This window comes from Theropithecus gelada, chromosome 3, assembly GCF_003255815.1.
Source record: "Theropithecus gelada isolate Dixy chromosome 3, Tgel_1.0, whole genome shotgun sequence".
NCBI classification, from domain to species: domain Eukaryota; kingdom Metazoa; phylum Chordata; class Mammalia; order Primates; family Cercopithecidae; genus Theropithecus; species Theropithecus gelada.
In genome coordinates, this window is record NC_037670.1 from 18,806,996 (window position 1) to 18,821,562 (window position 14,567).

The 14,567-nt window shown below is 56.7% G+C and overlaps 1 protein-coding gene across 2 annotated transcripts; it reads left to right on the forward strand.

Moving 5' to 3' along the window:
* Positions 1-339: 339 nt before the first annotated feature.
* Positions 340-13,716, forward strand: DNMT3L (DNA methyltransferase 3 like). Of its 2 annotated transcripts, none has more exons than XM_025380581.1 (11): positions 340-445; positions 760-804; positions 1,999-2,078; positions 2,161-2,273; positions 3,011-3,182; positions 5,235-5,322; positions 6,707-6,795; positions 8,312-8,387; positions 9,062-9,201; positions 10,849-10,934; positions 13,489-13,716. In XM_025380581.1, exons 1-11 carry the CDS (start codon positions 340-342, stop codon positions 13,652-13,654), a joined length of 1,161 nt encoding a protein of 386 aa, XP_025236366.1. In that variant the 3' UTR covers positions 13,655-13,716. The 2 variants fall into 2 exon arrangements, with proteins under 2 accessions (XP_025236366.1, XP_025236365.1); XM_025380580.1 differs by having other exon boundaries at positions 13,486-13,713.
* The last annotated feature ends 851 nt before the right edge of the window (positions 13,717-14,567 follow it).

Here is a 14,567-nt window from a genome sequence, read left to right on the forward strand (position 1 = left end):
GCGGCCATTGGCCCCCCGTCCTCATGAGGCCCCTGCCCTCCCCTTTCTGGGGTGAATTGAACCACCTGTCTTCCATGTTGCAGCAGGGCCAGGCAGGTTGGGGGCACGCCTCAGGGGACCCTCGAGCCCCTCTCAGGGCTGGTACTGGCTTTGGCTGTCCTGCCCGTCATCCCTGGGTTGGGCAGGTGGGTGTCACTGTAGGGGTGCAGGTGGCCTGAGCTAGGCAGGGTCTGCTCAGCAAGCTGCTTCCCGTGCTGGGGTGCGTCGGGGATCTGAGCAGGGGCTGACGGGTTTCTCACACCTGTGTCCGCGTGTCCTGTGTCCTGATGCGACATCCCCATGGCGGCCATCCCAGCCCTGGACCCGGAGGCCGAGCCCAGCATGGACGTGATCTTGGTGGGATCCAGTGAGCTCTCAAGCCCCGTTTCACCCGGGGAAGGCAGAGGTGAGGGCATATCTGCTTATTGGACCAGTCACTTAGGATGATGACCCCAGGCCTGGACGGGGTCTGGAGTCCCAGGCTTCTGTAGTATTCATGCATTATTCAGACACCCAGACTGGGGCAGGAGATTCCCCACCACAGCCTTCCCCAGGCATAGTCATTTAAACACACCAAGATCAGGTGGGAGGGCGGGATGGCAGGGGACCTCAGGCTCCTGTGACTTTGGAAAATGAATGTGTGATGCTCACTTCTGGGCCGATTTTAAATGAAGAGATCAGAGGAAGAAGAAAGGGGCTACTTCTTATCTTCTTTTCCAGATCTGATTGCATATGAAGTCAAGGTTAACCAGCGAAATATAGAAGGTGAGTATTTGCATGCTTGCCCCCACCAGGCAAAAGAGGTGGGGCACAGTGGTTCACACCTATAATCCCAGCACTTTGGGAGAACAAGGTGGGAGGAGCATTAGAGCCCAGGAGTTTGAGACCAGCCTAGGCAGCATAGTGAGACTCTGTCTCTACAAAAAAATAAAAATTAAAATTAACCAGGCATGGTGGTGTGCACCTGTAGTCCCAGCTACTCAGGAGGCTGAGGTGGGAGGATTGCTTGAGCTGGGGAGGTCGAGGCTGCAATGAGCTATGATAACACCACGCACTCCAGCCTGGGTGACAGTGAGATCCTGGAAGAAGGCAGTGGACGCCACTGTGCCACATGTATCCCTTCTCCCCCTCCCAAGGCCCCTGTAGCTTTGTTTAAAGCATACAGTTCAATGTATTTTATTTACAGAGTCAGCAACCATCATCACCATCTAATTTTAGAAGATTTTCATCACCCCTAAAAGAAAACCCATATCTAGTAACAGTCACTCTGAATTCCCCCTTCTTGCTTCCCTTCTTTTAACTCTAGGCAACCACTCCTCGACTTTCTTTCAACATGGGTTTGCCTTTTCTGGATCCCTTGCATTTCCATATGAATTAGGATCAGCCGGTCAACTCCTGCCAAAAAGCCAGCTGGGATTTTGAGAAGGGTCTGCAGATCCATTTGGGGACTCATGCTATGTTAGCAATATTAGTTTGTTTTTTTTTTTTGAGACAGAGTCTCACTCTGTCCCCCAGGCTGGAGTGCAGAGGCATGATCTTGGCTCATAGCAACCTCTATCTACCAGGTTCAAGCAATTCTCCTGCCTCAGCCTCCCAAGTAGCTGGGAATACAGGCACCCATCACCATGCCCAGCTAACTTTTGTGTTTTCAGTAGAGACGGGGTTTCACCATGTTGGCCAGGCTGGTCTTGAACTCCTGACCTCAGGTGATCTGCCTGCCTCAGCCTCCCAAAGTGGTGGGATTACAAGCATGAGCCACCATACCCAGCCAATATTAAGTCTTCTGATCCATGAACATGGGATATCTTTCCATTTTGTTCCATCTTCCTTAACCTCTTTCAACAATGCTTTGCAGTTTGCAGTGTGTAAGCCTCATACTTGTTTGGCTGAATTTATTCCTAAGTCATCCGCTGCATTTGACAGCACTGGGAAAACACGTGTTTTGAATGTTTCCTTTAGACATCTGTCTCTGCTGCGGAAGTCTCCAGGTTCACACGAAGCACCCTCTGTTTGAGGGAGGGATATGCGCCCCGTGTAAGGTAGGCAAGGGGAATGGGTGTGACTCCCTCGTGGCCTCAGAGCAGGGATGACACAAGCCAGCCTTGCTTTGCTCCTTCCAAGGACAAGTTCCTGGATGCCCTCTTCCTGTACGACGATGACGGGTACCAATCCTACTGCTCCATCTGCTGCTCCGGAGAGACGCTGCTCATCTGCGGAAACCCCGATTGCACCCGGTGAGGCGAGGGGCCTGCCCAGGGCGGTGAAGGGGCTGAGGACACACCCGTCCTTTCAACTACTCATTCTGGAGTGTGGGTGGATTTTCCTCCCAAATGGATGATTTCCCTGAGAGCTTCTGATTTCTGTCTCAAATGTGTCATTTGGCATAGAGCCCTCAGCAATGGGAGGCGGGTGTCTGCGGTTGGCAATTGTGATTTTTGTTTTCAGTATTGGTATTGCCACATCACTATGCAGGGGAGTGATGGAAACCCCACACCCCAGGCTGCCAGTCATGACCGGGGTGACAAGGGGCATGTTCACCCCTCATTCGTTACTCCTCTGCCTCGACTCCCTCCGTGGGCTCCTCCCCTCAGTCCTTCTGGGCCATCCTCGTATTTACAGCTCCCCCCGCCTCAAGTTCTCTCCTCCAGCTGGTGTTACTACATTTGGTTTTGCTGGGAGTCCCACCCTGTTTCTGCAGGCTCGAGTTTGGGGGCAGACAGGTGCCTTAGGGGCTTCCTTGGATCTGTCATTGCCTGCGAATCCACCTCCCTGTGTTTTGCACCTGGCTAGGCTCCTGTCACTCTGTGTCCCTAGGAAGGACCGTGTTCCTCTTCCCAGTCCACCACCTGGTCTTCCCAAAGGGAGCTCCAGTGTGACTTTTCCCTCCAAAACAGGGCTCAGCCCTACCTCCGCCATCCTCGGCATAGGCGGGCTGTCATGTCCGCTGCTGTGGTTTTCTGTTCGACCCTAGATGCTACTGCTTTGAGTGTGTGGATAGCCTGGTCGGCCCCGGGACCTCGGGGAAGGTGCATGCCATGAGCAACTGGGTGTGCTTCCTGTGCCTGCCCTTCTCCCGAAGCGGGCTGCTGCAACGCCGGAGGAAGTGGCGCAGTCAGCTCAAGGCCTTCTACGACCGAGAGTCGGTAAGGAGCCCGTGGAGGGGCAGGACCCGGCGGCAGCAGGCCCTGGCTTACGGCCTTCCCTTGGTTCCTGCTGCAGAATGCAGGCACGCCGATGGGCACCACAGCTGCAGGCTTGGGAGCAAACACTTTTTCCTGGCTTCCTCTCCGATAGCGGCTTCCACTCGATGGTGGCTTTGGGTAAACTGCTCTGACATGGCAGTTTTGTTGCTTCCAAGCCTAGGAACGAGGCCCTGGTAGCAGTAGGAGAGGGGCCAGGAGAGGGTGGCTGGCAAGTCCTCAGCACGTCTCAAAGTCCAGTCCTCAGGAGCAAACGCCTGGGCCTATGCTGGCCAGGGGTGGGCCCTTTTGGGAGTCCAGCTGAGAAGCCAGGGGGGGCCTGGCAGGAACCGCAGACAAAGGCGGAGAAGGTGGAATTGTGTCCCTCTGAGAGGTACACCCAAGTCCCCAGCCCCGTACCTGTGAATGTGATCTTATTGGGAAATAGGGTTTTTGCAGATGTTAAGAGTCGCGAGATGAGATCATTCCAGGTCTAGGGTGGGCCCTCAGTGCAGCGGCTAGTGTCCCTGTAAGAGATTTAGGAAATGGAGACAGGGAAGACAGCCACGTGATGATGGAAGCAGAGACTGGAGTGAGGCATCCACCAGCCACGGGTGCCAGCAGCCCCAGGAGCTGAGGGAAAGGCCTGGCATGTCCTCGCCTGGCACCTTCTGAGGGAGGCATGCCTGCCGGCACACCTTCACTTCAAAACCTCTGGCCTCCTGAGCTGTGAGAGAATAATTTCTGCTGTGCTAAGTCCCCTGGTCTGTTTTTTATTTTTTTATTTTTGAGATAGTGTTTCGCTCTTGTTACCCAGCCTGGAGTGCAGTAGCACCATCTTGGCTCACTGCAACCTCAGCCTCCCGGGTTCAAGCGATTCTCCTTCCTGCTTCCCAAGTACCTGGGATTACAGGCACCCGCCACCATACCTGGCTAATTCTGTACTTTTAGTAGAGATGGGGTTTCACCATGTTGGCCAGGCTGGTCTCCGACTCCTGGCCTCAAGTGATCCACCTACCTCGGCCTCCAAAGTGCTGGGATGACAGGCATAAGCCACGGGGTCCAGCCCCTCCAGTCTATTTCAATTTGCAGGCCAGCCATGGGAAGCTCCTACGGAAGGGGTGTGGCCCCCGGTGAGGCAGCCAGCGTGGAGCAAGGGACCCCTGAGCTGAGCATGAAACCGCACTGGCCTCCAGCTCACATTTGTTAAGGTTGAACCAAGTCATCTCTCCCTGCCTAGCAAGCTTCAGCCTGCTCCGATTCGAAGGAAAGGGTCAGATGGGATGGTGTTTTCTAGGAACAGAGCCTAGCGCTCTGAAGGCTGAGGTCCCTGAGTTTTGGGCCCTGGGGGGCTGGCCCTTTAACAGGGAGCACGTGAGGCCAGAGTTGGCTGCCCGCCTGGTCCATCAGGTTGGCAAGTGCAGGGCAACCCACAGGGCCTCACCTGTCCCCGAGGCTCACCTCTCCCCGGTATCTCTGGCCTTGGGGCTCTCTTCTCCGACGTTCTGGAAGCTGCCTGGGCGAGCAAGACCATCCTGGCCAACATGGTGAAACCCCATCTCTACTAAAAATACAAAAATTAGCTGGGCGTGGTGGCGTGTGCCTGTAGTCCCAGCTACTTGGGAGGCTGAGGCAGGGGAATCGCTTGAACCCGGGAGGTGGAGGTTTCAGTGAGCTGAGATTGCACCACCTTACTCCAGCCTGGGTGACACAGCAAGACTCCATCTCAAAAATAAAAATAAAAATAAATAAAAATAAATCAGCAAACCCCTCCACACCTACTGTGTGTTGGCTGGAGACAGCTGGAGGTCAGAGCGGGAGACCAAGGCTGGGGCAGGGGGTGGAGCTGGCCTTCTTCGGGGGCAGTGCTGGTCAGGACAGGCCCAGTCAGGCCTCGGCAGGTGCATCTTAGGTGTGTCTCTGGTGAGTCTCACGTTGAGTGTCCATCCAGGGAAGAATTTTCATTGCATCTCGAGGGCTCTGTAACCAAGTAGCTGGGGGTTTTCTAATAAATAGGAGAGTCCCCTTGAGATGTTTGAAACCGTGCCTGTGTGGAGGAGAGAGCCGGTCCGGGTGCTGTCTCTTTTTGAAGACATCAAGAAAGGTAAGTCAGGGATCTCCCAAAGACACACATGGAAGGATGCCTCCACACACCTGACTGCCCCTCAGGCCACCCCCCTGGGCTCCCCACACCCTCCCCGAGGCCGGCCAGCTGCTGGTGTCCTGCACCCCTCCCCACGCTGGGCCCATGCTGACCCCGCACTGGGGCCTTTGGAAATCCCACTGTCTTCTGGGCCTCGCAGGCACAGCCGAATCCATGAAGACACTCTCTCTCCTCTGGCCGTGTCCGTAAGGGATGGGTCCCCCCGGGACACCCACTAATGCCCACAGTGTCTCAGAGCAGCCTTGTGCAGGAGCACGTATCTGCCCTGGGCAGCTGACCAGCAGCCTGATCCCACAGCGCCCGCACAGCCTGCCCAAGGCCTTGCTGCCCGGGCGGGGCTGAGGAAGCCGGAGCCTCCTCCAAGGCCGTTCCAGGGCTCTGCAGCTCACACCAGCTGCAGAGTGGAGTGGACTCCACCGCTCTGTGGATTTCCTAGCCAGAGGTGACGTCGCATCCCAGAAATGCCTGGCGCTGTAACACAGTGCTTGACATCCTTTTTGTTTTGTTTTGTTTGAGACAAAGTCTCACTCTGTTGCTCAGGCTGGAGTGCAATGGCACGATCTGCTCACTGCAGCCTCCACCCCTCGGGTTCAAGTGATTCTCCTGCCTCAGCCTCCCGAGTAGCTGGGATGACAGGTGCCTGCCACCACGCCCAGCTAATTTTTGTATTTTTAGTAGAGATGGGGTTTCACTATGTTGGCCACGCTGGTCTAGAACTCTTGACCTCAGCTAATCCATCCGCCTTGGAATCCCAAAATGCTGGAATTACAGGCTTGAGCCTCTGTGCCTGGCCGTGCTTGACGTTCCTAAATCAATACGTGGCGATGTTTGCTTGTTTAGCTTGTTACGAGACAAAAACCTCCATCCTTAATCCTCCTGCCACGTCATTAAAAAGATAAAGTTGGGTGGGGTGCAGTGGCTCACGCCTGTAATCCCAACACTTTGGGAGGCTGAGGTGGGTGGATCATTTGAGGTCAGGAGTTGGAGACCAGCCTGGCCAAAATGGTGAAAACCCGTCTCTACTAAAAATACAAAAAAATTAGCTGGGCGTGGTGGCGCACACCTGTAGTCCCAGCTACTCAGGAGGCTGAGGCAGGGGAATCGCTTGAACCTGGGAGGCGAAGGTTGCAGTGAGCCAAGATTGCACCATTGCACTCCAGCCTGGGCGACAGAGTGAGGCTCCACCTCAAAAACAACAACAAAAATATAGAGTTGGCTCCTTAATGGTAGGAGGGTCCTTCGATCAGCCGTCAGCCTTTTCAAGTCCCTGTAGAGGCACAATCCACGCTCACACTCTGGGCCCTTCTGGTCTCTCCCCATCCAGAGCTGACGAGTTTGGGCTTTTTGGAAAGCGGTTCTGACCCGGGACAGCTGAAGCATCTGGATGATGTCACAGACACAGTGAGGAAGGATGTGAGTACCGCGGCGCACTCTCAGACGCTGCACTGGGAGCAGGGGTGCGAGCTTCCTCAGAGGAAATGTCAAGGATGAGGTGGGCAAGGAGGCGGCGGCAGGCGCTGGGAGGAGTCCCGAACACACGGGGGCCTCTCGGCTGGGATTACAGGCACCCGCCACCACGCCCAGCTAATTTTTTGTATTTTTTAGTAGAGCCGGGGTTTCACCATGTTGGTCAGGCTGGTCTTGAACTCCTGACGTCAGATGATCCACCCGCCTTGGCCTCCTAAAGTGCTGGGATTATAGGCATTAGCCACCGTGCCTAGCCATTAATTTTTATTTAAGAAGAATGACAGAGTGAGGGCCATCACTGTTAATGAAGCCAGCATTGCTCACAGCCTCCCCTTGGTCACTTTTTGGGACTAAGGGGCACCCTTGCCGTGTCTGTGTTCAGGCAAGATTGTTGGGTGGCTGTGTTTTGTCTTCTTCCAGCTTGGCCATGGAGCAGCCTGGTCACTGGTGCTCTGCGGGGCTGTTTCTGTTCAGCAGGGAAGGCTCTGCCCTTGACATTAGCTCCTGGAGGGCTGTGGACGGCGCCTGCCGTGTTCACGGATGACAGTCTGTGCATTGGGTTGGGCCTCCCAGGACTGGTTCTCCAAGGGCAATGGGATGACAGACAGAAAAACCAAATTCTGCCAAAGTATTTAAATAGGTTTATTCTGAGTCAGTAAGAGTGACCATGGCCTGGGAAACACAGTCTTAAGAGGTCCCGAGGAAGTGCACCCAAGGCGGTCAGTAACAGTTTTGGTTTTATACATTTCAGGGAGATGGGAACTGCAGGTAGAATCAGAAATCAGTACACGGGCCAGGCATGGTGGCTCACGCCTGTAATCCCAGCACTTTGAGCCCAGGAGGTGGAGGTTGCAGTGAGCCGAGATCTCACCATTGCACTACAGCCTGGGTGACAGAGTGAGACCCCATCTCAAAAAATTCAATCAATCAATACATAGGTGTGCATTGGTTCAGCCCCAGAAGGCGGGATATCTTGAAGCTTACATTAGGGATTTGGATGAAAGAGTTAAGCTTTGCCTGAAAACTCGGAGTCAGTAGAAAGGAATGCTTGAGTTAAAATAAGGTCTGCTGTCTGTCGTGTGACGCCATGGCAGAGCCATAATATACCGGCTCAAAAACACCCATTCCACAAGCTTTTGTGGTTTGTAAGCCGTGATTCCCCCACGCTCCTTAGAAAGGAATTTGAGCAAGAAAAGATAAAGGCAGAGTTCAGTCCCCAAACGCGTGGCACAGAGTCTTCACCTCAGATTCGGAGCGTTCTCCTCTGGGCTCCAGGCAGGCAGCCCCTGAGGCTGGTGGTGGCTGGGGATGGCTCTGCCCTAGTGGGCTCCACATCTCAGCTTGCCCTGGCCTGTGGGCCCTGCGAGCTGAGCAGGGTCGGCCCTGGGGACATCTCGTGCTACCGTACATGACCTTGCCCACTGCTGCTGCCTCTCGGTGCCCACGCCCGTCTGTCCTGCAGGTGGAGGAGTGGGGGCCCTTCGATCTCCTGTACGGCGCCACACCTCCCCTGGGCCACACCTGCGACCATCCTCCCAGTGAGTGACGCTTCAGTCCTGACACCCTGTCCCCACCACCCCTGTCTCCTCTCCTCTCTCCCCACCCCTCCATGCCAGGGCAGAAACTGCAAATTGTCAGCATTTTTCAAAAGCAGCTTTATCGAGGCTCCACTGACACACAGTGTGTCCAACTGAATGTGTGCAACTTACTGTGTGTCAGTGGTGCCTCAATAAAGGAGGAGGCACTGAGCTAGCTCCACACCCATGCACGCCTCATCATGAGCAACAGAGTAAGTGTCCCCGTCACTTAGGCTTCCCTGACCCCGTGCAGTCCCTAGTGTGCCCACGTCACTGCAGCTCACGTATCCTCTGGAGCTTCCTCTAAAAGGCGGTATTTGTGCCACGGCACGCGCTCTGCGTCCACGCCTCCCTCGGGGCTGCCTGTCTGTCTCTTCCCAACTCTGGGCCTGCCTGGGGGAGGAGGGGTCCTCGCACCTCTGTGGCCCCGGCACTGGGCAGGGCTCCATTGCTGCTGGAGGAACAGGGGCAGGGGACCCCTCAGACCCAGGCTGGTGCATCCCATAGACCCCCTCGGTGCTGCTCTCATGCCACAGTTTCCTTGGGCCCCTGCCTAGATGCACCTGAACAGCACCCCGCCACTACCAGCCCTTGCCTCCGGACCCCCCTCAGCCCTGCCCCCTCACGCGCTCCAGGCTGGTACCTGTTCCAGTTCCACCGGCTCCTGCAGTATGCGCGGCCCGGGCCAGGCAGCCCCAGACCCTTCTTCTGGATGTTCGTGGACAATCTGGTACTGAACAAAGAAGACCAGGACGTCGCGTCTCGCTTCCTGGAGGTGTGTGCGGGGCCACATGGGCCTCCCTCTACCCCTGCCCACGTGAGGGAGGGGCTCTTCGGGTGGCACTCAGTCTACACCCCAGGCTCCAGGCCTGGAACCCTGTGGTCCCTGGTTTCCAGGTGTGCACAGGGCCCAGGAGAGCTGCTGTGCAGTCCAGGCAGGGACTGTGGTGCCTGGGACATGAAGCCCCTTCGAGGACAGCCTTAGAGGGCAGTCCCACCTCACACTACTCCTGTGCTCACAGAACACGGCCTTGGGGGCTCACCTCCTGCCGCCGCCCCCTCAGTCTCCACACACACACACACGTGCACATCACACACACAGGTGAAACACCCACCACAGTGCACATGTGCACACAGTCACTGTACACATGCGCCACACACAGGGACACACTTACCACACGCAGGCACGCTACGTGCACGCATACTCCCCCCACACACGCACACACAGCCTTCTCTCCACACGTCTGAATCCTGATTGTCAGAGCAGCCACTTTTGGGCTCAGTTGACGGGTCCCCTCTGGGTCTGACGGGCCGGGTCAGGGTTGGGGAGGGACGGCCACACCTCAGCCACAGGAGACAGGCGGGAGAGGTTCGGGAAGGGGAGGTTCCTCATGCTCTCAGGTTCCATGGAGGGGCCACAGCCAGCGGGGGCCCCACCCACCGAGTGGGCAGCACCTGTGGGCTGGAGCCTTTGCTGGGGGTCCAGGCGGGGTCGAGGTTCCCTTGGTGCTGGAATCTCGTGGAGTGGCTGGAATGCAAACCCAGCCATTGGGAAGGGGAGCAAATGCCATGAACTGAAAATCACAAGATCTGTGCTTTTAGAACAGGAGACTTTGTTTCTGTAAAGGGACACAGCCTGCAAGGCCCTGTCCCCCAGGCTGGGAAGCACGGCCTCTGCCAAGACCAGAGGAGCCAGGAGGAGGCACTTCGAAGGGGAGGGGTGGCCGGGGCAGGAGCTCTGTGCTGACCAGGTTGGCTAAACCTGTGCGGCAGGTTATTCATGAAGGGGGTCCTGCTGCACACGTACTGAACAAACATGCATGTAACATACGACCTGTGTTCACTCTGGGGTGGAGTCTAACACGTCAGTGTCGCAATGAGGCCCTAAACCTCAGAGGTCGTCTCGAACACAAAGGCACTCAAGGCGGAGCCTCTGTAAATCGGCCGGAGCCGGTCCACGGTCGGGGGTCCCTTATCAGGAGGAGGTTCCTGAAGTCAGGCTTCTGCCCAGTCAGAGCTGTGGTCATGGCTGTGGAACGTGGTCAGTTGGCGTCTGCGGGTGGATGAGCTGCAGTCATTTGAATCTTGCTCATGGCCGGGCCAGTGTGTGTTTCGCTGCTGGAGAAAAAGCAGCTGTGGCGTGAGGGCAGAGTCCGTCCTCTCAGTGTAGGGTACGTGGCTCGACCCTTGCCTGCTGTGGCCTGAGGGCCTGTTTGTAATTTGATATCTTATTGCCACAGAGTCTGTCGGTTTAAAATAATTCGTCAGCTTTTTCTCCAAAGGTGAGTTATAAGAAAAAGGGACACAGGGAACAGAGTCGGGCTAGAAAGTCCGTTGACCACTCAGGGCCATTGGCAGCTGAGGCCAGGGGGCCCATGGGGGGTGCTTACCCCTGACCCACGGCCGACCCTCCCACCCCCAGATGGAGCCCACCACCATCCCAGATGTCCGCGGCGGATCCCTACAGAATGCTGTCCGCGTGTGGAGCAACATTCCGGCCATAAGGAGGTATTTCCCGGGCAGCCAAAAGCGTTCAGGGTCAAGGGGGACGTGGACCCAGAGCGGAGTTCACTGAGGAAATGGGGTCTGCCTAGCAGAGCCAAACCCAGAGCAGCCTCTGTGCCCCAGTGGGACTGCGGTCGGCCTCCAGGGCCACCCTGAGACCCTGAAGGCACCGAAGCCCAAGGACGCCCCTTTCCCCTTGGGGACCTTCTCCAGCACTGGCTCTCAGCTTCTCGGGGTCCAGCCCCTGGACACCCATATGCGCCACGGCGCCCTGGACTGGCTGCAGCCCCCAGGCTTTCACTCCATGTGGTCTCCCCACTTCCCTTGCACACCCATAAGCTCATGTGTGCTCACACTCAGCCACTCTCACATGACTCACTTGCACGCTCATCCACACACCTGTGTGCTCATGTGCGCACACATACAGTCAGTCCCGCGGTCACACTCATCCACACACAGTCGTTCCCACGGTCACACTCATCCACACGCCTGTGTATTCATGTGCACACACACAGTCATTCCCACAGCCACGCTCATCCACACGCCTGTGTACTCATGTGCACACACACAGTCATTCCCACGGTCACACTCATCCACACGCCTGTGTACTCATGTGCACACACACAGTCATTCCCAAGGCCACGCTCATCCACATGCCCGCATGCACCGTCAGTCACATGCTCACACAAGCACACTCATGACTAGCATGTGCATGTCACATGTGCTCACAATCACAGGCACACACGCATCAGTCTCACACCCACCCACATGCTTGCACCCCCATGGTGCACTCCTGGGCTGCCCTCCCCACCTTTTGGGGCCTTGAACACACGGCCCCGCCCCACGTGCCCTCTGCGGCTGAGCACCCCCTCCTGCTGCCCCCACGGCCTCTCCCAGCTGCCCCCGCCCCTCGACAGCCTTCCCAGGCAGCCCAGACCTCACCCTCCAGCCGACCGCCTGCCCATCCCCTCACTCCCACACTCACCTGGCGTGCTTTGCTCATACGTGCATTCGAGTGGAACGAGCGCTTTCTGGCTCAGCTGAGTCATGTCTCCTGCCTGAGAGTGAGTTCTGGAAACTTATTCCCTCTCACCTCTCAGGTTCCTGCATTCTCCCATGTCACCGCCATGGCACGATCCTGTTGCCTGGCACCTGCCAAGGCGTGGTGCCCGCAGGTCCTGCTGGCCTGGCCTCCCCTGGATTTGAGTTTGGGAGGGGCTGAGCTGAAGCACTTTGCCAGATGCTTTCTCTTCAGAAGCCCTCTCACCTGCATGCCAGACTTCCCACAACCTCCCCCTCACCCTAAGCCTGCTCCCCCCGTGTCACTTCCCTGGAGGCCGTACCAGGCTCTGTGGGGCTGGGTGAGCGGGGCTGAAGGTGGGGGCAGACCCAGCAACACCTGTGTGCATTACAGGCCATGCCTCACCTGCTGCCTGTTCCCAGAGGCTCCATGCATCCACGCAGCAGTGAGAGAACAGCACCCCAGCAGGGTTCTTATGTGGCAGGTGCAGCCAGACCCAGGGTTGCAAGGCTCCTCCACCAAAGGCACCTCCCTCCACTCCAGTGGCCACACCTGTGGCCCCTGTAGGCTTGGGCCATGGGCTGGCAGCTGCTTCTTCCCAGGCCCCCTTTCTGAGCGAGGCCCCACAGAGCTCCTCACAGGGTTTCCACGGCGGGATGCACCTGAGCCGTGATCCTGGGGTCACCTGGTTCCTAGAAGGAGGCTGGCAGCTCCTTCCCACAGATTTCCCTCCGAGGGTCTCGGGTGTCTCAACAGTGACGTGAGACACCCACTCACTGAAAGAGAAATCATTTTACAGAGGTGGCCACCATCACCCCCAGGATGGTTAAGGACAGTCCCCACTGCCCTAGGGACGGTGCCCGAGGAGGAGGGGGACACTGTATCTGGCACTTCACTCGCAGCCTTCACCCTGAAAGAAACTGAGAAATGTTCCTGGCCTCCAGGGGGGTGGCTGGGAGCACGAGAGGGGGTGTCGGTGCCAAGTCTGCAAAGCCCATCTTCCCCAAGGGCTCCTCACACCGCAGGCTGGCAGAGGACCTTTTCCTCTCCCCACCTGCCCTCCTGCGCTCAGGGCTCAGGCTCCCGGCACAGGCAGCCCCAGGAGCCCAGGGGACAGCCTTTGTGATACAATTCCCTGGGAATGGTTGCTGACTCTGCAAGGGTTTGGCTAACTTTTGCCTGGAGTCCTGTCCTTTCCTCTGCGGGGTGCTGCCCGGGATGGTGACATCCTCTAGCGATGGCCCTGGAGCTCGCTGTTGACACAGAGTCACCCCCAGCCTGCTTCCCAGGGGACCAGCCCCCTGCCGGGGGGAGGCGGAGGCAGGGGAGTTGTCTGGTCTCCTGCTGCTCAGTACACCTCCGTGAGAAAAACTCCCAGAATCGGGTGGGGGTTCCAGGGCGTCTTAGGCGCCTGGGACAACTGAGAGGCAGGCTGTTCCCCTCACCCCCTCGAAGCGATTCCTTCCCAGCCCCATGTCCAGGCCCGCCTGGTGGGTGCTGCACTTGCTCACAGCCTTCCCTCCCTCCTCTCAGCAGCAGGCAGTGGGCTCTGGTTTCGGAAGAAGAATTGTCCTTGCTGACTCAGAACAGGCAGAGCTCGAAGCTCGCGGCCAAGTGGCCCACCAAGCTGGTGAAGAACTGCTTTCTCCCCCTAAGAGAATATTTCAAGTATTTTTCAACCGAACTCACTTCCTCTTTATAAATGAGTCACTATACTGTGAAAAGGAAAAAAAGACTTTTCCTAGAACAAAGGCAGCTTTCTTCACATTATCTCTTTCCTGTTCGGATTATTATTTTATTGCTCGTCTTCGGTTTTTGCGTCGTCACTGCAGACCCACGTTCCGTTGGGTTCTGGAGACTCGGGGTCTCTCCCCGCCACCACGATGGCTCCCGGGGCAGAGGCTCCCGCCGCTGTGCACAGGACCACACATGGTGGTACGCGTTGTACTTTCCGAAAGCATTTCTGTGTTCTAGTTGAGAAGTTCAAGTATATTTATTATAAGATAGTTATTGGTCACATCTGGTGTTTTATGTATAGGCACAGCCACCTGTCATCCTGCAGGGCATGGGGTGGAGGCCAGAAGTGAGCAGGAGGCGTCTTTGGAGCGCCTGCGTCGTGTCCTGCATGATGCACTTTCTGCCGGGGCCTTCCCCACGAGATCGCTGTTGCTTTCATAGAGAAAACCACGCACCCTGATTGTAGCTGCACCAAACGGCCTGGTCCTTTGCAAAGTACAGGACCTCAGCCTTGGCAGGCAAAGGAGGGACCTGCTGAACAGACAGTGCGGAGGCCAAGCCCAGATCCACACACAAAGGATGTCACATTTGGGTCCTACCCCAGGTGGTATTGATTGCAAAAAGCAGGGCTCCTCCTGGCCCTCTGCAGTTTGAGTCTGAGTGAGGATCAACCCAGCAGAAAGCTCTGCCTCAGGCTGGGCTCAAATCACAGGAAATGAATCCTACAGGGGAACTTTGGGGTCTGCACTGGGGCTATTAGTGGTAGGTAAAATGCGTTGTGGAAGAAAGGTCAAAATGGGGCCCCAGGAAGGTTAAGAATGTGTATCTGGAAGTAAACAGAAGCTTTTACTTCAATTAACATGACTGGATGCCTCTCC

Bases quoted from the DNA above. Each gene is read 5' to 3' on its own strand.
- DNMT3L (XM_025380580.1), top strand. From the start codon at position 340: ATGGCGGCCATCCCAGCCCTGGACCCGGAGGCCGAGCCCAGCATGGAC. The intron at 805-1,998 runs GTGAGTATTTGC...TGTTTCCTTTAG, and splicing joins TAACCAGCGAAATATAGAAG to ACATCTGTCTCTGCTGCGGA. The intron at 3,183-5,234 runs GTAAGGAGCCCG...TCTAATAAATAG, and splicing joins CCTTCTACGACCGAGAGTCG to GAGAGTCCCCTTGAGATGTT.